General features: G+C 47.5%; 1 protein-coding gene across 2 annotated transcripts in view; it reads right to left on the bottom strand.

The window, feature by feature from the left end:
- SNX29 (sorting nexin 29) overlaps positions 1-27132 on the bottom strand; it is a 511108-nt gene that overhangs the window by 302684 nt on the left and 181292 nt on the right. For both annotated transcript variants that reach the window (XM_040635311.1, XM_040635312.1), the window contains exon 14: positions 15596-15678. In XM_040635311.1, coding sequence (XP_040491245.1) covers positions 15596-15678 — 83 coding nt within the window. The remainder of the gene's footprint in view (positions 1-15595; positions 15679-27132) is intronic.

Below are 27132 nucleotides of genomic sequence, written 5' to 3' on the forward strand. Positions count from 1 at the left end.
CCAGACGGATACATTCCAGAATATTTGTCATGCCTGATGGCTTATGATTTTTCTTTTTTGTTCCCTTTCTGCTTATCTGTTCTTCTTACATTCTCTACAATGAATATGCTTTCTTCTTTAACAAGAAAACACAAATTGCTGTTCAACCATAAAGTTGCTGAAAAACAATTTTTAGGCAAGCTACCAGTTCAGCGGACTACTTTTGGCCCATGGGTGTACGTGTGCTTACTGTCTATTCCAAATCCTTCATTTTACTCCTCAGAAGGAAGCCAAAACACAGAAGCAAGGCCTCAAACTGTGTAGGCACCGTTCCTGGCTGCCCAGCAGTGGGACCCCTGCACTCTGCTAATGGCAAGATAATGAGAGAAACCAGATGCAAACGAAGGCACAAGTAATTAAAGATAGAGCGGAGTTTGGCCTAATTGGCTCCACCTGGGGGAAGGAAGGTGTGTTTTTGGAGGGATCAGGTTCCAGGAAAAAGGAGATTGTGAGTCAGAGAGAAATGGAAGGGTAATGGGGAGAGTGGCAAAGTGAGAAGTTTCAGGGGCAGCACAGACCCAGAATACCTCCCAATTACTCTGGTGGAGCGCACCCAGGAAGCCCGGCGCATGGCTCCATGTCCATATCCCGTCCTGATCTGCCCACTGGCTTGGCTGGCTGGGAGAAATCTGGCTGCTCCCTCTCCTGGAGCCCACCCAGTCACCCCAGTGTGTGGGCTCCGGAGGGGTACACACCGTACATCACTCACTTCTGTGTCAGGACCCCAACGATCTGTCCCAGCATCTACCTGCCGTGCTGACGACAGTAACAACAATCAGATACTTACACGGGGAACGGCAGGGGCTTTCATCCCGTGTGGCCCCACCGCATGTTCTGACCTTTTAAAGTTTCGGCTTCCTCCACCCGCACAGCGGGGACAGTCATAGTACTGGCATCATAGGAAGGTTGCCTATCAAGCAGTTACAGCAGGGCCTGCCATAGGATGCCTGACCCACACTGGCTGTTATTACGGGGGCTTGACTACATTCATTCCTTCTCTCGTTCATCAACCAGCTGCTCCCCACCACCACGCTCGGGCGTCTGTTTCCGAATCTGGCTGCACAAAAGCATCAAAATCAAGTCCGTCCCTACTCAGGAGGAGTACACAACCTGGTGTACGTGTTTACTGATTATGTCACTAAAGAAAGGAATAAAAATTTTAAAGTACAAAATAGGCAGCAATACTACAGAGCTGGAGGGAATGACAGTGGGGCGGTGATGCCTGTGAATAGGGGTGTGCTGGGCAGCAGGGAGAGTCTAGACAGAGTGAATAGAAGGCACACAGGTGAGCAGGCATTCCACGGAGGAAGTGGGGGGAGGGAGTGTCTTTCTACAGAAACGCAGGTGAAATTGAGGCCGTAAACCAGTGCAATAACCCCAGATCGAGAGGTCAGCTTCATCTCTTTATAGGATGTCAATTTTTTTTTCTTGGACCGAATAGAAAAATAAAGACAAGTCACTCTCATCCGAGGTACAAGGCATCATCACCCACTCCAGCAAAGCACAATGACCAGATGCCTGATGAAAGCTATAATTAGAAACTGTAACGCAGCTTTCAGAACCAAAGTGGCATTTAACAAAACAAGCCACCTGTCAGCTTCCTGGAAGGAGAGGACGTGGACAGCAAACAAGACGCTGACTGACAAACTGCACGACAACAACCCCAACACTAAGGCGGCCCTAAAAAGGGACAGCAACAATGATAAATACATGTCTGGCCTGGGCCTCGGCCTCTGCGGAGGGAGCTGAGCCCCGCGAGTGCTCCTGCCCTGTTTCTGGGCCTTCATTTCCCACCAAACAATAAAAAAGGAATGAACAAAAATCACGAATCAATACTTGGTATTTCCAGGCAATTGCTCTTGCAATGATTTAGAAGGGGAAAGCATCCTGAAGAGGATAAAATCAAGTTGAGCAAATAAAACGTTATCCTTTATGGCAGTCCCCTGACAGACATGAGCACTTCTAGAAACCGGGACCAGATCCTCTTGCAGTGATGACCCCTATACCTTTGATGAAGCTTTTCTCAACAGTGACGGCACTGAGGGCTGGTTTGGGGGGTGCGAGGAGCTTTGGCAACCCCCTCCCCCAACTTCTGCCACAGAGTTTCCATCAGCCTTACCTTCCCCAAAACCACCTGGGGCAGAGACTGCCGACTGTCTAGTCAATATCCATGACCCCTCCTTTATGTGCCAATTAAGCCATCACATTTCCCAGCCTTCCTTGCAATTACGGGAGGCCCAAGAGCTCTAAGTAGAAGTTATGGAGGAGGGATATCCTGAGAAGCTCCTTAAATCAAGATTATCCTTCAAGTTTTAAAACCTTATAGAATTCAGCTGTGCAATCCACACTCTGTCCTTCCCCACTTCCTACTTCTACCTGCCTGCAATACAGATGTAATGGCTGGAACACCAGCCACCATATGGGTACCATGAGGTAATCAAGAAGATAAAGAGCCATGTACTGAAGATGACTGAGCACAAAGAAAAAGCAGCCTGAGTTCCTGATGATCATAAAAGCATCAAACTAGCCCTAGATGAGACCCTGTATTTCCAGAGTTGCGCTAGATAAGAGAAAAATCTTGTGGAAGTCACTGTTGTTTGGGTTTTGTTTTGTTTTTATGCAGCCAAACCTAGTCCACCTGATACACCAGCCCAAATGAACCTACAAATTCAACAAAAACAGAGCATGTGCTATGCGGATGCAGTGTCAAGAAAATGCCTCCAGGGGCACCTGGGTGGCACAGCGGTTAAGCATCTGCCTTCGGCGCAGGGTGTGATCCCAGCGTTCTGGGATCGAGCCCCACATCAGGCTCCTCTGCTGTGAGCCTGCTTCTTCCTCTCCCACTCCCCCTGCTTGTGTTCCCTCTCTCGCTGGCTCTCTCTATCTCTGTCAAATAAATAAATAAAATCTTTAAAAAAAAAAAAAAAAAGAAAATGCCTCCAAACCCCTACCCAACAAAACCACCAAACTTCTCCTAAACAAAAATCCTAGAGATGCTACATTTCCCACGTCACTCCAGCTGCACAGCCATCTGGGTTTTTCTCCCCAACATCCTCTCTTTACCAGTACCCATCCTCATTTCAGGGATGTTGCCCCCCTCCCATTGTCAATCCAGTGTGTTGGGTGGAGCTGCTCCCACCTCATCCCCTTCCAGCAGCGGGCATGTGAGGAGCCAAGTTCTAACCCTCTTCTGAAATCGTCCGGATTAGCATAAGTGAGGCAGGCCACCCAAGCTGGGCCACCAGTGTTCATCTGGAAACATATGGATGTCATCATCAGTAAGGACATCCTAAATGACACTTATAACTTAACTATTTTTATTGATCTGAAATAAATATGGAAAATTATCTGTTTAATCTGGGTGGTGAGTACATCAGGAGTTGGTACCTTATTCCCCAGACTTTTCTAGTAAGTTGTCATTTTTTTTTTTAAAAATCAGTTTGGGCCCCTGTCCCAGGAATGGCTCCCTGGGTACTGCATACCGAGCACTGCCTCAGGGGCCAGGCACTAAGCTACCGGTTCAGATGTATTTATCTAAAGGTCGGTAAACCAGCTCATCACATAAATGTTACCAGGACTGCAAAGCTTTCAAGGAGATTTACTCTATGATTATCACCACAATTATTCACCCACTTTCAGAAATTAATGTACAGGTGTTTTGCTAATGTGCTGTGACCTTCTGCAGCCTGGATGCCCTTCAAAATCCATCTCCAATCCAAAATAACATCAACAGTTGCCTGGCACTTGACATATGTCATCCCTTTGAAACTTTAAATGACTGCATCAAGTCAGCAATATTATCTATGCTCCTCAAACGAACACACTGAAGCTCTGAGATAAAAACTTACTCCAAGAATCTGGAACCAGTCAAAGCACAGAGGTTCCACCCAGATCTCAACACCTGGAAAACCTAAGCCTGGCCTTCACCCCTGTGTTCTGGTGTGGCCTCCCTCCATGCGCCTCCTCACCTTGCACTGGGGAGGGAGGAGCCTTCACGGAAGAAGAAAAGAAATGCCAGTAGTAGGCGTAGTCTCCACCGCTAGTGAGAAGTGGCTTCTCCCCAAGTCTGATGGCCAGTTCCGAGGCCCTCCTGCTCTGAGCCGGCTCCCCATGTGCCTGGGGGCACACAATCAGGTTTCAGTCTTCCGGGGAGAAGAGGGGAAGGGAGCAGAGCTTTCCCTGGATAAAGTGAAGGGGCAGATGCCACTCCGCCCCAGACTGTCCCACACAGGCAGGCAGCTCCTGGTCAGAGGCTACACACCACCACCTTTGAGGACCAGGACGATGCAACAGATCCTACCACCCAGGACACTGCCAGGAGAACAGAGGTGGAGGGCTGCCGGGAAAGCGCGCACTCAGCCTAGACCTGGCTGGAACACTGGCCTGGCCTCTTTCTAGGCAGAGGACTGTCATGGTTCATTTCACATGTCCATGTGCCCAGGCCATGGCATCCAGGTACCTGGTCAAACGCTAGTCTAACTGCCACTATGAAGGTATTTTTTTTTTTTAGAGGAGATTAACATTTTAACAGTAGGCTTTGAGTGAGGCAAATTCCCCTCCATAATGTGGTGAGTCAATCAATGGAAGGGGAGCAGGCCTTAAACTGAAGACCTTAGAACACTGAGCTCCCCAGAAGGAATCCTGCCTCCAGATGGCCTCAGACTCAGGACTACAACATCAACTGCTCACTGGGTCTCCAGCCTGCCAGCCTCTCCTGCAAATTTTTGAATTCCTAGATTCTACAACAGCATGAGCCAATTCCTTAAAATAAACCAATCCAGTCTAGACAGACGGAGATGTAGGCAGGTCCGTGTGCACAGACCTGTACACAGACACTCATCTCCACATATGCACGTTTGTATGTATGTGTGTATGTACACACACGTGTGCTCACACAAGTACACTGCAGTAGCTTCTCTGGAGAACCCTAACACGGTGGCCTTGAGCACATCGATCTCTCAGAGCCTTGGTTTCTCCCAACAACAGCACCGACCTTGCAGAGACTCCGTAGCTAAGAACCTGGCACACGGTCTAGCACCTTCCCAGGTACCCAATGGACAGGACCTTTTCTGTCAACCAAAGATTTCTCCAGGTGATTCCTAGAGAATTATTTATAATGTCCTACTTGTCTACCTTCTTACTGTCTCCCCCACAAAGCTGTCAGCTCAGGGGTAGAGCTTGTACCCATCATTCCCTGAAGTATCCCAGAACTGTGCCTGGCACATGGTCAGTGTTCAATTAACATCTGTTGAGTGAATCCAAGGGCATCTTTTCTTACCATCACCCAGCCAAGACGTGCAGGGGACACCAGAAACATCTTTCAACAATGGGTAGGTACAACATGGTTTCTTCATCCCAATTAATGACTGACAAAGCAATCAATATTTCTTACAGACGTGTCTTTGCCACATTCTTGGACTTTTTTTTTTTTTAAGATTTTATTTCTTTGAGAGAGAAAGAGAGCATGTGAGCAAGGGGAGGCACAGAGGGAGAGGGAGAAGCATGCCCCCCACTGAGCAGGGAACCCAATGCAGGGCTCGATCCCAGGACCCTGAGATTATGACCTAAGCAGAAGGCAGACGCTTAACCAACTGAGCCATGCAAGCACCCCTGGACACTTTCTACTGCAGACCTTTGCAAGTTATCAAGCAAGGTTGAAGGAGAGTTCTAAGACTCTCAAGGGTGTAAGCCCCAAAATAAGCATATTGAGTAGGAGATCTCTTTCTAAGGCTTCAAAGACAGACACCACATGCATCAAATGAGTATCCAGCATGACTGGCACAAGCCCCTACTCCCTTTCCCTTGTAGGGAAGCAGCAACCCAGACAGAGACAACAGTCCCTAGACCCCTTTTCATCTAGGTGGGACCACCCATGCGCCATGGGCAGAGTGGTGTGGGTCACTCCTGCAAGAAGGGAGACCAACAATTCTTCTCTTCCTCTTTAAGTAAAATCACTTCCCCTAACTTTTCTTCTTCCTCAGCTGATGCTGTTCCCATCTATACCAGCTGGTCTATTACGTTGAAATCACTCCTAAGATTATTTGGATGGAGTCTGGCAACAAGTTTTATCACATACCTATCGTGCACTTGGACAACACACACAAACACAAGAGTTAAGTCTGTAAGTCTCAGATAATCCTCTGTGTGGTCAGACAGACTTCATACCCAAAAGAGAGGATTACAAACTCATGAGAGTGAGCAATCAAATGCCAGAGATTGGCTGTTGCTTTTAAGTGCAACAGGAGTTTAGCAAATTCAAGGATCAGTAGGATTAGATTTCTATGGTGACAGGAGAAGAGCTGACTCTTATAATCAATGCAACATCTGGCCTGACCAGGGAGAAGGAAAATGGCACTTCCAGAAGAGGAAACTGGATGAGCGAAGATCAGAGATCAGGGAATGGTCAGGAAGGGGGCACATGGCCAGACAGCACTGAAGTGTCATGAGCAGCGCCCAGAGGGAGGGCATGCTGGGCACGAAAGAGAAGAGCCAAGATTGCAGGGGAAGGGGAAGACTAGAGAAAGAAAGGAGATGTGCTTGACACCCACCATGGATCCTTGAGCGAAGCCGGGGGTGAGCACGGTACAAGTACCGTATTAACTTCACAGTGGTGGACACCTTCCATCACACCCCTCCCCCGACCCAGCTACCCACCATCTTCGTAATCTGTGGAACCTCTGTGGAAACAGGTTCTGAGGCCAAACCTGCATCAGAGATGGAAGACAGAGCCTCAATTAATCTGAAACATCACCCACTGGCCAGGAATCAGACTGCTGGCACATTTGTAGCACACTGGCTGACCTTGAATTGCATTCATTTGAAAGCAGGATCCTCCAAGGCAGTGGTTCCCAGGGGCCGAGCATGGGAGTTTTTACAACTCCAAGGGGATTCAGTGTGGAGCCAAGATTGAGAACCACTGCTCTGCTCTAAGTGGGGAAAAGATGGTGGAGCCGTTTATAAGGAAACTGGTGGTGAAGAGAAGCACATGCTTCTGCTGGTTTGCTGAGAGGATTAAACCTAGAGCTTTAGGCAGCCCCTTGCCAGTGTGAGAACACCTGCCTGAGAGCGGGCACCCAGTGGGGCACAAGGGCTGGGGCAGAGCGGCTCACAGGAGGGCAGCGTGTGCATTCTTCCCAACGTGGCCCTCAGTGACACTGTGCTGGCAGCCAGCAATCAGCCACAGAAAATCAGCAAGCACCCTAAATCATGCCTTTTTTCCCAGCAGAGGACTGGTGGTTAAACACATACCAGTACACACTGCCAACACTAGGGAGAGAAAGAGGACGAAACAGACTTGAGAAATGGGGGGAGGGAGGATGCACGGGGGGAACTCCTGTTATTGTTTGAACCCCTGGATCAAGACATCCCTGAAGACAGGCACTTCTCAACAATTTTTTAGGCCAGATAAAATTGGATTTTATAACTCTTGCAGTCAAGAAATGTGAATGATGAAACCACAGGCGAAGGGAAGTCATGTGCAACCTGTAGTTACAAAAAACAAAACCACCCGTGTTGGGAAGAATCTGCTTCGAGGCATGAGAGTAAGAAGGGTTATGTGGGGTCCAGCACATGGCTGGTGTGGCGGTGAAATGAACACCCTTCAACTCGCCGTGGATGCTCTCTCTGGAGCTGCCACGGGTCTTCTGTCACCTTCATGCCATGAGCCCAGGTCCTACAACAGCTCCTCTGAAATTTCTCTTCATTCATGTCATGAACATTTGTGGAGCACGTACCACGGGTCAAGGGCTGCTCAAGGCACTTTGAACAGAGCAGGGAAAAGAGCTGGCAAGGTCCTCGCTCTTGTTTGTACAGGGCAGCGTGGGGGCAGAGACAGCAAACAACCGAAGAGGACAAACCATCAAGATACTCTGAAGTACCGATGAGCTCTGTGATGAAAATGAACATAATAAAAAATGAGTGGGAAGACACAACGTGACGCAAGGCGGTGAGAGGGGGTGACTGCTGAGTGGAGACCTGCCTGATAGGCTGGGATCAGCCGTGTAGACACTGGGAAAGAGCATTCCAGCACAGGGACAACTGCAGAGGTGCTGAGGGAGGAACCAGTCTGGTGCGTCCGAGGAAAAGCCTAATGGCCAGGGTGGCTGGGGGAGGTGGGGCTGGAACACGGCAAGAGCCAGACCACAGCCAGAACTGGAGGCCACCGTCAGAAGGTCTGAAGTGGGTGTTAAAGAGCAGAGTGATGGGATCTGATGTATGTTTCCATGAGGTTCCACATTTATCCTACTGCAACAAGACAGGAGCACGTAGAGTCATGACCTAGCTTTCCTTGCAACCCAAAATGCCTGCCTCAGACCAAGATATTTGTGCCTCTGTGCACAAAGGGGGCAGGAATGCGAGGCCACCAAAGTGGAAATGGCCCAAACCTGCGATGGTTTAGACCCCACAGGCTTGAGACACATGCAGGCTCTAGGAATCCCCTCACCCATGGTCATCCATCTCCACAGAATCAACTGTCCTGTCCTATCTCCCGCGAGCCCAGGGAAACAGGCCCGTGAGGACATGAAGCACATGCAGTGTCCAACAGGGAATCACGGAGCGGGCCACATGCAGGGACACAACGCGTCACACAGGTTAAGTACTTCTTATTTTCTTTTAAACTTCTTCTGGTTTTAGAGTCAACTTTTGTTTAATTGCTCCCAAGCCTCCTGCATCTGTCAAGTTCCTCCCACTGTACCTCCCGCCTTGCCGCTGATGACTCCGACGGCCACCAGCAACAGGCCATCCTCTTCTCCCTTTGTCCCTGAACTCAAGACAGATTAATTAAATGGAGCCAGCGACAAGTGCATGCCGCCTCAGATCCATCACTAGAGAATAAGATACAGTGGCCAAGGCAGAGGAGGACGGGGGGGGGGGGGGGGGGGGCAGGAGCAAAAGCCTCACGACACACCAGACACCGTATCATCTAAAAGACCGACTCCAACAAATAAGAGCCCCTCACAAGGACAGGATGGACTCCGTATCCAGTAAAGAGCTAACAATTTGCCATGAGCATATGAACTAAAAACCCAACTCAACCTTGAAAACAGGCAGGAGAGACTGGTGGAATTATTGCTCTTAGTAACAGAAAGCTCAGGGCTAGACTGTCACGTCGATCAGGGGCATTCAGGGGCTCCAACAGCTCAGCTCCTGTCTGCCACCCAGCTCAGCTCATCTATATGATGGCCTCATATAGACACAAGAGAGAGAGACACCGGCCCCAGCCTTCCCGGCCCAACAGCAAAGAACTGTGCCCCTGGCAGGCCCAGCTCTCTTCCTCAGTCCCGAGAGCCAGCTCCAGTTCCCAGGTAACTGCTCCTCAGGCGAGCAAGGTTCTGCTGAGCTGCAGACATGGTAAGAACGTCCTCCTGTGGGACACTGAGAAACCAGCCTCCTTGGCGGCACACGCCACCACTGACCATACCGGAAGAGTAACACCGAGGGTCCACCAGACAGCGGGGCCCCAACCATACGGTGTGGAGGCTGCACTGCCCGTGTCTGGAGCAGGCAGTGACAGCAACCACCCACAGGGGCTGGTGACAGCAACCCCAGGGCGGGGCGAGTATGTGCCTGGGGCAAGGGCTCCCCTTGCTGGGCCAGACAAGCACGCCATGCATGTGCCAGGGACAGTGGGCTTTCCTGTCCCACGTGTGCTGCCACTCAAAGGCCACAGATCTCCCCTGAGGTCCCATTTTGTCCACCCAGGGACCTCTGACTAAAAGCCCTACCTTCATAACCTCCACCTCCCACCACAAGAGGAGTAGGACGCTGGTGAGGATGGTCCCCATGCCCCTAACGGGGGTAAAATTAATACCTCAGTTCAACTCACCACCTGTGTTCATCTCCTATGGCTGCTCTAACAACCACAAACTTGGTGGCTTAGAATACCACAAATTTATCACCTTAGAGCTCAGGCGGCCAAGAGTCCCAAATGTCTCACAGGCTACAGTCAGGCCGTCAGCATGGCTGTGCTCCTTCTAGAGGCTCTAGAGGAGAACCCAATCCCTGGTCTTTTCCAGTTTCTGGAAGACACCCACACCCCTTGGCTTGGGGCCCTGCTTTGCTCCAGCCTCTGTTGTGCATCTTCTCCCTCCCTGGCCCTCCTCCTCCCTTTGGTAAGGACCCTCATGATTACTGGGGCCGTCTGGAGAGAGCAAGATCATCTCCCCATATCAAAATCTGCAACTCACCCACGTCAAGTCCCCTCTGCCACTTAAGGCAGCGTATTCACAGGTCCTGAGCACCAGGACACAGATGTCACTGGGGGACCATCCTTTCGTCTATCACAGCATCTTCTAGATCCCAGACCCAGACATGGGCATGTTCTCTCCACTACCTCATTTAATCAATATTTAACCTCACAACAGCCCATCAAGTACATACTGTTTTCGTCCTTGGGCTGAAAGAGGTAGAGGTAGTGACCACAGCTAGCACCAGTGGCCAGTATGTACTGAGTGCCTCACGTCAGATAGGCTGCTAAGTGCTTCGCGTGTACTAATCCACCTCCATGTTCCCCTGACCCGGTGAGGAAGTCACTACTGCAATTCCCATTGTACAGAGAAGAAATAGAGTCAGAGAAAGGTCACGTGGCCCCTACGTCAGTTGTGCAGGGGAGTCCTCGGTGTCCTTGCACAGAAGTCACTCACCCACCCACGTCCACCGTGAGCTGCTAGGACCATGTGGAGTGCCGGGTTTCCCCACTGTTGTGGCCACGAGCATCTTGTCCATGGGCCATGCACAGGGCCCGACACACAGGATGAAGTGGCACCTTGAACAAAGATGCACGGGCCCTGACAGACTAAGCCTTCCTTCTTTCTCTGGATGGTCGATGCAATGGAAGTGGTATCTGCTCACCACACCACACTCCCGACCCAGCCCTGCCAGGATCCCCCCCCTCAGGAGGCCTCGGCTGTGGTCCTCACAGCTCTCGGCAGCTGTGTCTCCCTGTGGAGACTTTCAGGAGCCAAATACACTCAGCCTCATTCCCCACACCTCAGAACCGGTTGGGGAGATTCTCAATTGAGTGGAATTGTTGAAAAAGTCAACTACCTACCCCCATGGACTCTTCCCTCTCGGTCTGCACTAGGTGAAAATTCTACAGACCCGACAACCCTTAATAAGGGGGCGTCCCTGGGTCTACACCTGGTTGGCAGTGTGTTAGGCAGGGGGACAATGGCTACAGGTCAAGCTGGAGTTTCCTGGAGAGTCCTGTGTGTAAGTCTTACAAGGAACTAGAGGGGGGAACAAGAAGATTTAGAGATGATTAGTGATCCATCTCTAAATTGAAACAAATGCATCTGCTGACTCCTGGTTAGGAGGCAAGTACGAAATATCTAAACATCTCACAGAAGAGCCACACCTGCACGTTCCCTCTCTCACCATCAACTACCATCTGACAGAACGAGCACAGAACCCTGTTAAACCACAAGCCGGGAAAAAAAGAAAAAGGACCACGTAAAGGGCCAGAGGGTGATAGCATCTCTGAGGGCTTGCCTGGGCCGAGACCTTTCCCTCACCCGCTGTGGGACCCATCACGACACTCAACAGATGAGGCACTCACTAGTTCCCCCTTCTCGGAGTCAACGGGCCACCATCAAGGGAGACTGCAGCTCCCCACACTGACAAGCCCAGGGGAATGACGTGCCTGAGCATCAGGTCTGAGCTTCTGGTCTACTCGCCACCTGCTTCTCACGACCACTGAATGAACTGCTCTTCTGACTGCACATCGTTCTCTGCGTGCTTGACTAATATGAGTCCAGTCTTGACAGAATGAGCCGGTCTTGTCGACACGACCTAGCAGGTATCTGAGTGGGCTTGCCTGCTCCCATCCTCTAGGCAAGCAGCCAACTTGACATATTAGGTTTCAAACTTTAGTGAAGCCATAGATGAAACCTGAGTCTGGAACGCGATCCCCTGCTCTCCCTCCGTAAGGACAGTGCGCTGTGCTAGAGAAGAGAAATGTCTGAATTCCTTACCAGACCTCATCTAACACCCAGTAAGAGTCGCACTGCAAGCTTAAGGGTCAAGCCAGTTCACTGTGGACGCGGCAGCCCTCATGCCACAGCTGTAAGGCTGGAGGGGGAGCAGACAATACACGCCGGGATGAGAGGGATCCAAATATTCAAGGGAAGGCATAAGCTTTTGGGCAAGCAGATCTCAGCAAGGCCAACTACCACTCGAGTGGTGAATAACCCAACCTCACACTTGCAGACCACATTAGGGGGAAAAAAAAAAAATCCTTCTATTAATGAGGCCACCCAAAATCCTATTCCATATTTGGTGATTAAATCTCAACTTTCAGGCCACCTGGGCAACTCAGTCGGTTAAGCATCTGCCTTCGGCTCAGGTCATGATTCCAGGATCAAGCCCCACACCAGGCTCCCTGCTCTGTGGGGAACCCGCTTCTCCTTCTCTCTCTGCCGCTCCCCCTGCTTGTACATGCGCTCACTCACTCGCTCTCTAATGAATAAATAAAATCTTTAAAAAAAAAAACCTCAACTTTCTTAGAAGGAATACACTATTCTTCAAAAAAAAAAAAAAGATGAGAATATGAATCTGAATCTAAAATCCACAAAATTAAATGTTGTAAACAATCTAATGGTTCATTTTTAATTTTTTTTTTTTAATTTTAATCCTGGAGGCATTTTTCCACAACAATGAAGGTGGGGGTCCCAACACAACCCTCAGCAACATATTCAACCCTGAAGGTATCTGGGGCTTCAAATGATTTTCACTCTTGTCCCTGCTGATGAGCGCTCATACCTGCGTAAAGAATTTGTTGCCAAATGATAAAAAGAATCTTTATATCCTCAAACTAAAAGGCTTATATTGTGCAAAATGCATTCTGAACTTCCACGTAGCATTTGGGAAGCTGGTATACACCTCTATGTCCACCCCTGTAACACCAGGAGCCAAGGAAATCACAGACGAGAAAGGCCTCTCTCCCTCTCCAACCTCTCCTGTCCCTACTCCTCCAACTTCCCAGACACCCCAGGCCTTCTCAGCCTGGCCAAGACGCCCCAAGCTACCACAGCCTGACAAGGGCACACACTCAGGATTTGAACATGAGTCAGCAACTAGCTGGGACTGAGGAATGAGCCCCAATTGCTTGACTAACAGAGGACACCCCCTGAAAATCAGGCAAAAGCTCTTTGACAGAGTACCTTTTCATGAGGCTGCTTCGTGGTGCCTGGCACAGAGCAGGTGCTCACGAGCATTTCTGAGTGAACGGCATGAACTACGGGGCTAAGTCCCATCAGAGCACCCATCACAGAAGGTCCACATTCGAGGACTTTCAGACAAACCTTGCACTGACAGATGACCCCCAGAGAAGGTAGATGGTCTTGAATTTGACCGTGATGAACAGCAGTAAGGACTGTGTCACAAGAAGTACAAGACCCTCCACGCGGTCTCTGCTCCAATCCATTCCAGGGCGGTCTCACCATCCTGAAGGCGCATACCCAGCTTTGCTGAGAACATCCAGGCTGAGTCTCAGGACAGGCAACTTCAGCTGACGCAGAAAGCTATTCTGTACGTTGCGGGTTCCATGGACCCACGTGCCGGGGGAAGGACTCCAATAATGCTCATACTCCAAAATGTATTTTATAGTGCTGAGGTGTTTCGATCAAACACAAGCCCAACAGTGCTTCTTTTTTCCTAGGTGTGATATTCTTACTGCACGGAACCTGAGTTAGGAGCAGGTGGAGTACAGATTTCTCAGGAGGTGGTGGGGTGCCACCCGTGTGTCACGTGCATTAGAGTCACATTTCTAGACGTGCAACCGTGGGGCCCATCCTAGATCCACGGAAACCACTGCCGACAAGAGCAGCGCTCTTCCTCCCTGAGAACAGGCATATTTAGTAAGTTCCCCCAGGTATTGCCCTCTGCAGACTCTAAGAACTTTGCAAGGCAAAGAACCAGGGATTCAGAGGAAAATGACTGAGTTCATTTCCACCCTAGATACATGTATGAGCCCCTTAAGCTCTCCTAAGCCTCCAATAATGACCTTTCTAAAATAAAGGAAAATCAAAAAATTAAAAGAGAGGAAAAATACCTACTCTTCACTGGGTGACATAGTCCAAAGGAAACAGATTTGAAGCTGCCTGGAAAAGACAAATACTACTCATTCAAAACACATCATGGATGGAATGAGCGACTACAAAAGCTAGGTGTTGGGGAAACAAAGATGGGGAGTGAAACTCAAAAGACCAACACCCACAGAACACATGGTAAAATGGATTCAGGGCCATAATAGCAACATCTCTTTGAAAAACTGATGAGCCCACAGAGGAAGACATGATTAATTCTTCAATGATAACCCCTAGACTGGTAACAGTTACAGACCAGGCCAATTATGAAAGAAGCAAGGCAGGTGATAAAAAAAAAATTAATAATAATCACAAATGTGTTGAAGCCAATCAGAGACCATAATTAACACAAAAGCTTTAAACACAATTTAAGCCTTTCTGTGATTACTATGCAAACCACATCCAGATTCCAATCCTGTCTCCCTCTATTACACAGAAACATAACCACCATTTACTGAACACCAATTATAGGCCAGGTGCCATACTGGAAACTTCACATTGTTTCAGTAAATCCTCACAACTACCATTGGTGGGATGATTCCACTTACAGATGGCAAGATAACTCCAACACCTCAAATTATACTGGGTAAGCCTGGACTCAAATGCAGGTATGGCCGAATCCCAAGACCTGCGGGCCTAGAGGGTCCACCCCCCCTTTGTTACAATGTCGACACCCCCAGAGTTCATTTGTGTTTAAGGAAATCTCTTAATGGTAGATGAGCTGAAGGCTGCAAGACATTTCAGCCAAAGTGAAATACCCTTTCTGCCAGCTGAACGGAGACATGTTTTAGTTGATTCAAGACAGTTAAACTGTAGCCAAAATGCAGAGAAAATGAAGCATATGGTATCACCTCCATCAGTGCAATCTTGACCAAGTGATCATCTTTCTATCTCTTTGTATTTCCGACTAATATCAACAGCTAAAATTTACTCAGTACTTACCCTATAGTAGGCATTATGCTACAGAATCTACATGGATTAGTTCATGAGATAGGGACTGTCGACTAACCCCATTTTACAGATGGGGAAACTGAGGTACAGAGAGATGAAGGAACTTACCAAGAACTGGGGTTGGAACCAGGTCAGCCTAATTCCAAAGCTCTGGTTGTCCACCACTTTGGGGTTCTGTTGCATTCACCACCGGCCCGATGGGACTTAATCATACTGCAAGGTTCCCTACCTGGCAAGCATCTCAAGACCTCAGACACAAAACTCCCGAAGTACATAAATCAACACAACTGTTACTAGTGATCCACAAAGTCAGTCTTAGGACATTAGTTATGCATGTAGAAAGAACACACAACAGGATGTTACATCTAATTTGTTTTCCAGAATCCTTACCAGCACTAATTCTCTAATTCATCTGCATGTGCACTCATCCCATGTTGAGTGGCTCCTGTGTGACAGGCACAGGGGCTATAAGGATTAAAAAGCTTGGCCCCCTCCCCACCCAGGCTCAGTCTCCCCCTCACCTTCAGCTGTTTGGCCTTCTCTTTTCAGCATCTGGACAGCTCCTACGTATTTCTTCAGTTGGACTTTGAGCACCTCGTTTTCTCTGCAGGTACAAGAATATTTTTAAAAAATACATTTTTAAAAATTGGCAACTTAGACTTAAGTCGGGGAGCAATCTGTGTAAATAAAAACACATGGGGCTCATCTTATTAACACATTTTTTGTTTTAGAGATCCTCACTGAAGAAGACTACACTAGCAAAGGCACATTCCAGAGTGCCCGTAACAACCATTCCTTCCTAATGAAGGTAAGTGCTAACTGGTTCAGTTCCCACCAAGTCAGGATGCAGACATGGGTTGTGCTCAGATTACCTGAATCTGTCAAACTGTTAGGTGCCTGTTCGGTGTCAGGCACTTGGTAATATTCTCTCCGTTTACGGAAGCACGTTCTAGGAACCAACTATTCAACCTGGGGAATACTAATTTTTTATTAATGGCTACATGCATTGAACACTTAATATTTCCCGGCCATCACACGAGGTCTTTATCATCTTGTTTAATCCTTCTGGTGTGTCATCACAACACCTACTTTACAGATGAGGAAACTGAGTCATAAAGAGAAGCAGCAGGGGCGCCTGGGTGGCACAGCGGTTAAGCGTCTGCCTTCGGCTCAGGGCGTGATCCTGGCTTTATGGGATCGAGCCCCACAGCAGGCTCCTCCGCTATGAGCCTGCTTCTTCCTCTCCCACTCCCCCTGCTTGTGTTCCCTCTCTCACTGTCTCTATCTCTGTCGAATAAATAAATAAAATCTTTAAAAAATAAAAAAATAAAAAAATAAAGAGAAGCAGCAGCTTAGTCCACACCCACCTCCACACAAGACTCTACCACTAGGCTCCATCAAAACCCTACTCTACCAAATTCACTCCACAGGTACACTGGCTGAGGAAAAGAACACAAAGATCAGTTATTGAGTATCACACAGCTGAGACTTGACCTACCTGACTTCACTGAATCAAGCATGCATCCGTTCATTCTTTATTCATTGGCAAATGTTTAAATGCCTGTCTGTGACCCAACAGTACTCTCAATTTAGAAGAATTGGGGCACAGATAAGGTCTGTGACTAAGGTCACGTGGCCAAGGTCAAGGTCATAAGAAGGGCACACTGCCAAGACACAAACACAGGTCACTCTGTCCCCAAGGCCCAGAAGAGCTTTTCTGAGTCTCCAGTGGGATTTGAACTTGGTTTCTCATCAGCACCCCAGGGAGAGTTGCCTCTTCCACATTTTCTGATTCTACTCCTCCCACCCAAAGGTTTTGAGCCTGAGTGCCTTTAAATATGAAAGAACATTTCCTCAATATGAAAACTGCTTTACGACTGGGTTTCTTTTATAAATATAAAAATTTAAGAGCTCGTCACAAAATAATCGGAGGACATTTAAGCAGGAATGTAAAAGTCAGCTGAAAGCCCAACACCTTGAAATCAATCCCAGTGACATTTTTATAGCTATGCTATCATACCTCTCTCTAGGCACGCGTGCGCGCGCACGCGCACACACACACACACACACACACACACAGTAAATCTATTTTCCCTGGATGAAACATTTTTCACACTCTTTTCATTTTTGTGTTTGAAGTCTTTTTTCCCTTTGTTCACTGCTCCACTCACCGCCCCCCCTTCTCACGGTAACCAATGCTGAAAACCCAGTATATACGTGTCAAGCCTTCCTCCACACTCTTATAGTCACTACAACCCCAATACACTCAAATATAGGTTACTTTATAAAACTGGGTATTATAAATTTTTCCACAGCCGGGTCATCTCCTTTAACAATTCACCACACAGGCAGTTTCTAACGCCATCTATTTATGGATGCAAATGCCACTCCTTGGTACATATGTGCGTCACACACTTACTCGGGTATAAAACTTCTGACTGCCCATCACCAGTACTGTTTTCCATGCATCTGACTACACCTCAGCCCTGTGTTTGCTATTTTACTCTTCTGTACTTTCGGCAGAAAGAGCATCACCAACTGCAGACTCTACCATACACTTAGGTATCATTTGAGAATGCTACACTCATCTCGGCAGCTCTAGAGCGTGAACCACAGAGGGGTCCCTTCATCACCCGCCTCCCTCCTCCTAGACAGCCCCTCACAGGTGTTTGTAACGGTGTCTGCAACTTCCTCCGTCTGTGATGTGAATAGCAAACGTCTGAAGCTAAGGACTTAACAAGTTCTGGAAAGGTCTGGGGGAGGGAAACACTCCCCAATACACGTGGATGGTACAGCTTGTTTCCTTGGATTCCCTCGGCAGAGTGTTGTCACTCATCCCAACCTACTCCCCATCTCCACGTGTGAATTCAAGTCACATAGGACCTGAAAACGAGGGAAAGCAATTTATCTGCATCTCTCTATGGCCTCATTTAACAAGGGTTCATGGCAGAACATCTTCCACAAGGTGGAATACACAGGCTCATTTAGGCAGACAGACAGGTGCACCGTGCCGACATCTATAGCGCGGGCTCTCGTTTGCTCCCAGCACGCAGGCCAACCCTCAGCTTCCCTGTTCCTCTGCAGCCGGCACGGACAGGTTTCCAGTGGCGGCTTTTCTTCTGGTTTGGATCTTTTAATACTGTCTTAAAGATTCTATCTCAAAATCAGATGTAACAGATTGAAAGCAAGGTTTTTGACATAAACCGATCTCCATCAAGATGATGAGAAAGTACAGAGTACATGGAACCCCTTGGATGAGCACTCTGGGAGCCATAAATTCATCCCAATTTCGTACCAATGAACTTGTTTGCCTTTTGTGGAAAGTTAATGCTTTCAGGTCACTGGAAGTGTTTATGAATAAAACTCAAACACCCAAATGAGGCCCTTTTTGTTCAATTTTTTTTTTTTAAATAACTAGAGACTCGCATCAAGTTGCAAGGATCATAGCAAGAGATTCTACGCTCTTGGCCCAGTCTGCCCAGTGGTTACAGCTTACACATCTCTGGAGCAACAGGAAAATCAGGAGTCTGATATGGGCACAACGTGTATGCATGCAGTTCCGTCCAACCCACTACTTTCACTGAGGCTCCTAACCATCCTCTCCCACAGTGTTTCTCCTTAGATGGAATATGGAATTCAACGGCCACTACAGTCACACAGGCTAGGCCAAGGAGCAGAGCCATCCAGGACTAAGAGGGAGTCAGGGGCAGGAGGCTATGAAAACCAGGGAGCTCCTGCCCCACCACAATTTTTTTTAAAACTTAACACATTACCGGGGCACCTGGCTGGCCCAGTGGGAAAAGCATGCAACTCTTGATCTCGGGGTCATGAGTTCAAGCCCCACACTGGGTGCAGAGATTGTTAATAAAAATAAACTCTAAAAAAAAAAAAAAAAGCATATTACCAGGCCAAGAAAATAATTCCCAGCCTCTAGACAACTAATTTGCAACCAGCTGACGGGACTTTAATTTGTAGCTAGGAGGGCCATAGAGAATCCATCATTCTTATTACACAGGTCTATTATGATTAGCAAATTAAAAATCCCTTTTTATTTGACACCTCATCAGACAACAGAATGGATTAGTTAACTAAATGAATCCTGACTGTAAAAAGGCTCCGAGGCCCTCTGAGCATGTGAAAAATATAGGAAGGGTGGTGCAGACTCGCTCATTTCTTCCCCCGCCACCTAAGCGCCTTTACGCCACCACGAGTCCCACGACCAGGTACCCGTCAGCCTCAACAGGTAAGAGGCCAGGTGAGCAGGGAAGACCAAAGCCTGAGCAGGGCTCTGGGCGCATCAGCTCACAGGTAGTGTGTCTGTAGAGCCAGGGCGCCTTGCCTCTTTGCTACACCCCCACCCCCGTGTGTGTGCATGCACACTAGAGTGTGTGCACACCACACGGCCCTGATCCCAACAGTATCTCCCCTGAGTGATGAGGTCATAGGGCTTCTACTTTTAGCCTTTTTCTCTTTTGGTTGCTCAGCTATGTTCCTTAAACTTCTACAGCAAAGTTATGTTTGCAGACCAAAAACACTTTCACTACCTAGGTCTCTTAAGTTTTTTTTTAAAGACTTTAAGAATTTACTAAGAAAATTTAGAGAAAATGCTAAGGAGAAAAGTTGGAGCTGCTGTGGAGCAGGCCACCCCATCAGCTGTATGGGGGGGAGGCACCTCCACCCCATTGACACTGGCAACACACGCGTAGCATGCCTGTGAGGAGGAGAGCTCTGATCGAGGACGCACAGGTGTTTGCCACCCTGTCCGTTAAGAACTTAGGGCATCTCCCTCTTCTCCAGTTCATAGGAATTTCCCCTTCTTTGGTTCTAGGACGACCGTGCTCAACTGAAGATCACCCTACCACATCTAAGTGTTTCTGTAACCAACAGAGTTGGTTTAATATCAAACCTGACAGGCCATCTACAAAACCACCTAGAAAAGTTGGGGGCAGGGATGCTACTGTTGCTAAGAACCGCCCAGGCTCAGGCCTTCCAGTAACATGGGCCACTAGGAAGTCCTGAGTCCTGAGCATAGTCACTGTGGCTCCAGGCGCAGCTGGGGCTTCACCCCGTTTGGGACCTGTCAGTGATCCACCTGTCAACACTAGCACCTCTCCAAGGTACTGGTCTTTCAGCTAGCACTCACCCATGTGCCTCAAATGAGGAGGTGTAACCGGGGGGTACCCTCAGCCATCACAAGGTCAATGATGAGAAAACCACACAACAAGGGGGTGTGGGGGTAGGGGTCTGTCAGGCAGACCCCGTCTGTCATGGCCCAAGCAACTGCAGCAGGAAACCAACCTCACAGAGACAAACTTGCAGAAATCCCCCTTGCCCCCTCACCCTTGAGTACTTACGCAGTTCTCTCCACTCTCAAAAGCGGTGGGACCTAACTTTCCTCACAGTTCCATCAAAGAGAAGAATCACACAAAGAAGAGGAACTTAAACAGAATCTTCCAAATGCAGTACATTCCAAGATCGTTTTAGAGGTTTACCAATCTTTTTATTTTTATTTTTTTCCAACACAGAGATATTCTTCTAATAGATTTTTTAGAAACTGATTTTCCATATATTGCTGTGATATAAAGAATCTTTTGAAAGGAAGTTCAAAGGTTTTCAAAAATGGACTGAAAGAACACTGAAGAGAGAATAATGCAGGTGGGACACAGGCGTGGCCCAAACCATGAGGCTAGTGCACAGTGACCAATATCTGGGGCAGACAATCTTTGCTTTAAAATATAGGTATACAGAACAAGGTATTTTAAAGTGCATTTCCTAAACTGCATTCGAAGGGGTGACAACAGGCCATGGGAAGAGGACAATGTGCATTACAAGGAGACACGGTCAGGGAGAGATGCACTGAACACCTTCGTTCTCCCATGGCCCCCACCTCCCCAGAGCTTCTCAGAGCCTTCAATGTATTCATGCACACTGGCTACCCTACAGTTTGTGAAATGCTGCTTTTTCAGATTGGACACAGCCCCCTAAGACTGGGAGACAAATTTTAGTGGCAAAGAACCAAGTTTCTGTTTGAAAAATGTGGCCCCCATGGACTGTGGCAGAGGCGGGCACTGGGCATCTTCAGGTTTTCCTTTAAATTCTTCTGTGGTAGCTAAGGGAAAAGCAGCTCAGGGCCAAGACCTCCCACAGGTAAAAGCTGTGCCTCACTCAAAAGATGCCTACGCATTTAAGAGGCAAGCCCCTCTTCTACCTACGACGCATCAGGGTCTCCCTCTGCGTGGGGGACCCCAGGTCGGAGACACTGCACACAGGCTCTTGTGAGGTCTGCACTGTAGCCCTGCAGGAAGGGTTGCTATTATCCCCAAATTTTATTACCTTTCACTTAACAGGCGAAGAAACAGTCTGTGAGAGGTTGAGCAGCCCAAAACAGATAGACAGACAGATGGATAAGTAAAAATCACACAGAGAGTCCAAGGCAGGGTCACAATTCACACGTAAACATCTCCAAGTGCTTGTTCTTTGACTCTGTCACGTGTGGTCAGCAGTAGCTCAGGAGGCTGGTTTAACTGTACCCATTTTGCAGATGGCAAAGTGGTGGCCCAGGGAGTCAAACCTAAGATTGAAACCCATGTCCCTTAACTCCAAGGTCTCACGTTGTTCCATATACATCTAGGGAATTAATTAAGCACAGGTACAAAGTCAAAAACTTAAAAGTGCTGAAAGACCCCACTGAAAAAGAAGGGCTGATGAGCATGGGTCTGCAGATTCCCTTGGCTGGTTAGACTCCTGGGCAAATGTGAACAGGACTCTCCTGACCAGCTAGCTTTGTTCAGAAGGGAATGCCTTCCCAAGAGTCACACAGTGCAAGCCTCTGCCACCCATCACCACACATCTCCCCAGTTGAAGTGGCTGGTCAGAGCTAAGCTTTAGGAAATAGGAATTGACAGCCTCAAGAATGGGACACCTTCTCACCCACCAACTCCCCTTCCAGGAAGCCAAAATCCGTAAATGAGGAAGAGAAGTCTCAGAACACACACATGAGGATGTTGTGAGTATGTCCAAAAGGAACTGGTTACAAATTAAATGTCAGATGGTAGGGGGGTGGATAAACTATGGTGTGTCCTCCTCCAAGATACTATGGAGCTGTCACACCTGTGGGGAGTATGTACGTTGCACATGGAGGAAGATTTATAACATACCATTATGTGAAAGCAGCAGAGTACAAAGGTCGCTGACCTACTATAGCCCCTTAGGTACAGTTCCCTATGGACTTACAGTAGGAATATATAAACCACAATGTTAACAGTGTTCATTTGTGAATGATGAACTTAGGAGACATTTTCAAGTTTTCCATCAATATACCTCACCAGTGAACTAGGGGCAGAAAGAAAAACAACATTAAGGGTAAGGTTAGATCAGGACTCTTGGGTGGCTCAGTGGGTTAAGTGTCTGCCTTCAGCTCAGGTCATGATCCCAGGGTCCTTGCTCAGTGGGAAGCCTGCTTCTCCCTCTGCCTGCTGCTCCCCCTGCTTGTGTGCTCACACTCTGACAAATAAATAAAATCTTTAAAATTTCAAAAAATAAAAGAGTACGATTAGATCTAACACGGTCGGGTGGGGGAAGAGAGAACACCGCCATCTAGCATCACACTTAGTGATGAAAGACTGAATGGTTTCCCAGAAGTTGAAAAACAAGTCAAGGAAGTTGCTCTCAACACTCCCACTGAACACAGCACTAGAGGTTCTATCCAGTGCACTAAGGCCAAAAAGAGGGCATCCACACTGGAAAGGAAGAACTCACTGGCCCCTACGAGCAGGTGACAGGATTTTCTACACACAAAATCCCAAGAATCTACAAAAATCTCCAAGAATGAGTTTTTAAAGGTCAGGTGCAAAAAACAGTATTTCTACACATTAGCAATGAACAATTAAAAAGCAAAATCATAGGAGTCATTCATCATAGCTCCAGAAGGTGAAATGCATAGGTGTAAATCCAATTTTTTTAAAAAAGTGCAGGATATGTATGCTGAAAACTGTAAAACACTGATGAAAGAAATCAAAACATAACTACATATGCAAGAATTATCAGGTTCATGGATTGGCAGACTCAAAATAGTGCAGATGTCAATTACCCTGATCCAAAGATTTCATGCAAGCCCAATCAAAATTCCAGATTTTTTTCCACAGATACGCACTAGCTGATTCTAAAATTTAAATGGAAAGGCAAAGAAACTACAATAATCAAAATCATTCTGAAGCAGAAGCACAATTTTGGAGGACTCGTACCACCCAATTTTAAGACTTTCTATAAAGGTACAGCAGTCAAGGAATGGGGTACTGCGAAATGACAGACCAGCAGAACAGAACCAAGAGTCCAGAAATAAACTCACAAATCTGGCCAAGTAACTTTTTTTTAAGATGTTAAGTAATCTCCACACCCAACATGGGACTCAAACTTCTGACCCCAAGAACCAAGAGTCGCATGCTCCACTGACTGAGCCATAAACGCGTCCCTGGCCAGGTAATTTCTGACTACAGTACAAAGGCAACTCAGGAAAAAGGATGGTCTTTTTAACACTTGGTTTCGGAAGAGCTGCACCTCTATAAGCAGAAAAGTCAACTTCAACTAATACCTCACACTTTATACAACTCTTAACCCAAACTGTATGACAGATAAATGCAAAACACACAACTCTGAAACATTTGAGAAAACCTGCATGCCTACGTTGGGTTAGGCACACGGTTCTTAGATTGAACACCAAAAGCACAATTTGTAATAGAAAGAAAAAATGTTAAACCATATTTGCTCTGCAAGAAACACTGTCACAAGCATAAGACAAGCTGCAGACTGGGAGGAAATACTTATAAATCACACAGACAACAGAAGACTTGTATCTAAAATACATAAAGCACTCTCCAAACTCAAGGAAATACCACTACTTGATAATACAAGGGGAGGGGAAACCTAGCTGAACAGACATTTCATCCAAGATGATATACAGTCAACAAGCACAGGAAAAAATGGTGAACATCATTAAGGAACCACAAATCAACTCCAGTGAGATAGCACTAGAAACTTATTAAAATACCTAAGAAACTTTCTAATGATGGTATCAAGAGCTGGGGAGAATGTGTCGCAACTGAAACTCTCTGACATTGCTGGTGGGATGCAGAAATGCTCAGTGACTCTGGGGAGAAGTACAGCAGCTTTTCATCGGGTTGAACAAACATCTGTCAAATGACCCAGCACTCACTTCTGCAGGTTTTTCCTAGAAAAATGAAAATGTATTGTTCATACAAAATTTCTACATGAATGTAACAGTATTCATGATCCTCCAAAACTGGGAACAAATGTCCTTCAGTGGGTAAAGGGTTGAAAAACCCATGGCACATTCCTATGAAGGAATGCTACTTATCAATACCAAAGCGATGCCCTATTGATGCGAAACAACTTGAAGCTCAAAAACATTTGCTGAATGAAAGAAGCCAGTCTCAAAAGGCTACACATACTAGGATTTCATGTATACGGCGTTGGAGGAAAGGCCAAACTACAGGGATGGGAAACAGATGGTCAGGAAACAAACATTAGGCGTTGGGGCAGAGTCTGAACGCAAAGAAGAGGCAGGCGACTATTTCTGGAGATGAAACTATTCTTCGTTCTGACTGTGGTAGTGGGGTTACATTCATCCGTGCAGGTCTTAAAACTCTTAACTACACATGTTTATAAAGGGACTTTTACTGTAAGAATATTAAAACTAAAAAATAGTTAACAAAAGGAGTAAGTTACAGAAGGAGAGAAGACAGGGCCACATTCACCACTGCACCCACCTAGGAGGCATCCCCCACTGACCAGGGTCCACAATACGGGCACCAAAGACAAACACCATAAAGCCAGAGGCTGCCCAGTGCAGGGGGCAGGAAAAAGATAAACTAAGAGTAACAAAGTTGCCTTCTTGCCACTATCTCTCTGCACCTTTTCTTCATCTATTTTTTTTTAATAAAATACATGTAAGATTGACTGGCTTCATCATTTTTAGGTGTACAGTTCAGTGGCCTTAAGTATATTCACACTGTTGTGCAGCTACTTCCAGAACTTTCTTCAATGGTGGAAACTGTACCCGTTCAACAACAACTCCCCATTCCCACCTCCACCACACACTCTGCCAGCCCCTGGCAACTACATTCCATTTGGTCTCTGATTAACACACCTTTAACTTTTAAGAAAGAGGACAAGGCCATCATCAGTAGCAACAGTGGTACACTTTGCGCAGATCTTTGGGGCATGAGACGGCCTGTCACCGATTCAAAACTTGGGTTTGAAATGTGGCTCCAAAGACTCAGTGACCCACGAACAGGTCACCTTAGGCCATCTCAGTAGGACAAGCCCAGTCGAGCCTGGCTTGCTCAGGCTCCCACCACACAGAGGTCCACGTTCCCTCCCAAGTGCAGCGCCACCACAATGGCTGGATTGCGGGAAGGCTGAGGCTTCCTTCTCAGATCCTGACTTGACTTCAGAATCCAAGAAAAGCTCAAGTCTAGATTCGACTACTTTATTGCCACCTTCTAATTCTTTGAAAATTGACTGCTCACATGCAGAGCATCACTTGCCCTCAATTCCCTACGGCACAAAGCGGGGCATGAATACAGCCAGGCACCTGGATTTAACCTCCACTGAACACTGCACTGGGTTAACCACAGCACCCGCCAATCCCCTCCTCCTTCCCGATGGGGGCAGGAGTGTTGCCACCAAAAGCTATCAATTCGTTCTCATTCATTCAGCAGGAACTCACGGACGTCAGGCATGATGTAAGTGAAGAGAACGCATCAATAAACAAAAGACACCATTCCCTCGACTTTTGGAGCTTCCCTTACTTCTCAATTTTCGTTTTCCATTTGACTAAGTAGAGGGTGATTCTACTAACAAGGTGATCAGAAAGCATCTGCTCAACAAGGGCTGGGTGCAGAAGGCGGAAGGTTCCACAAAACAGACAAGAGCCCTCTATCCTCCTGGAGTTCACAATCCAGTGGGGACAAAGAAGATCAGCCCTGGCAACCACGGCGAACAGCAGAAAGTCAACTCTAGTCGGCAGCACAGGAAACTGGAAATATCTAGAATCAGACAAACCTGGGTTCAACTCTCAGCAGCAGTTCTTACCAGCTCTTTGACAATACCTGAAGAGGGAAGGGGGTAGCAGTGGTAGGTTACGGTGGCCGCAGCACTTATTAGTGGTGATAGCAGCAGTGCTACTGGTGGTCACGGTGGTGGCAGTCATAGTACGTGGTGGTGGTGGCAGGGGCGGTAGCAGCACCCCCACCTCAGCTCATACAGTGCTCCCCGGCTACCAACTTCTGTTCTGAAGACTTCCGTGATACGCAATCTCTCAAGGGCAGTGTGGAGAGGCCCATCTCCTGGGGGAGGAGGTCTGCCAGCAGCCGAGTGAGCGAGCTTGGAAGACCATCCAGGCCCAGGGGTGCCTTGAAATGACAGCAGCTCCACCCAACCCCTGACCACCACCTCCGCACAGCCTGAGCCAGAGACACCCAACTAAGCGGTGCCCAGACTCCTGACCCATAAAAACTGGGAGACAAGAGTGTGTCGTTTTCATCTGCTTCATTTTGGGGTAATTTATTAACAGTTGAGAACTAATACAGCTTTTTATGTATTAATTCATTTAATCCTAACAATTCTCTGAGGTATTTTTAGCCTCAATTTGGGGCCTAGAAACAGAGGTAAGAATAGAGAGGACAAATAACGTGCACAAAGTGACAAATTCCTCCAACCCATCTCTCATCTGTCCAAGTGAGGGTCTCGCAGGAGTGATTTCTAACCAAACGTGTGCAGCATAGATGTCCCTCTCTGCACTTCAGTTCACTTGCCTCAATAATGGAAGAATACTGAGGACTTAACCAGAAAGCTGTAGAAAGTATTATCATTTATTCAATGGGCATTATTCTGGCAACAGAAATGGACGGATAACAAGACAGACTAGGTCTCTACCCTCCTGAGAGCAACATTCAGACAGGGAAGCTGGGTGAACCAGTCACCGAACAGACTTCAGAGACAACGAGGACTATAAAAGCTAAAGCAAACCACACCCGTT

This window comes from Ursus maritimus, unplaced genomic scaffold (assembly GCF_017311325.1).
Source record: "Ursus maritimus isolate PB19 unplaced genomic scaffold, ASM1731132v1 scaffold_2, whole genome shotgun sequence".
Lineage (NCBI taxonomy): Eukaryota > Metazoa > Chordata > Mammalia > Carnivora > Ursidae > Ursus > Ursus maritimus.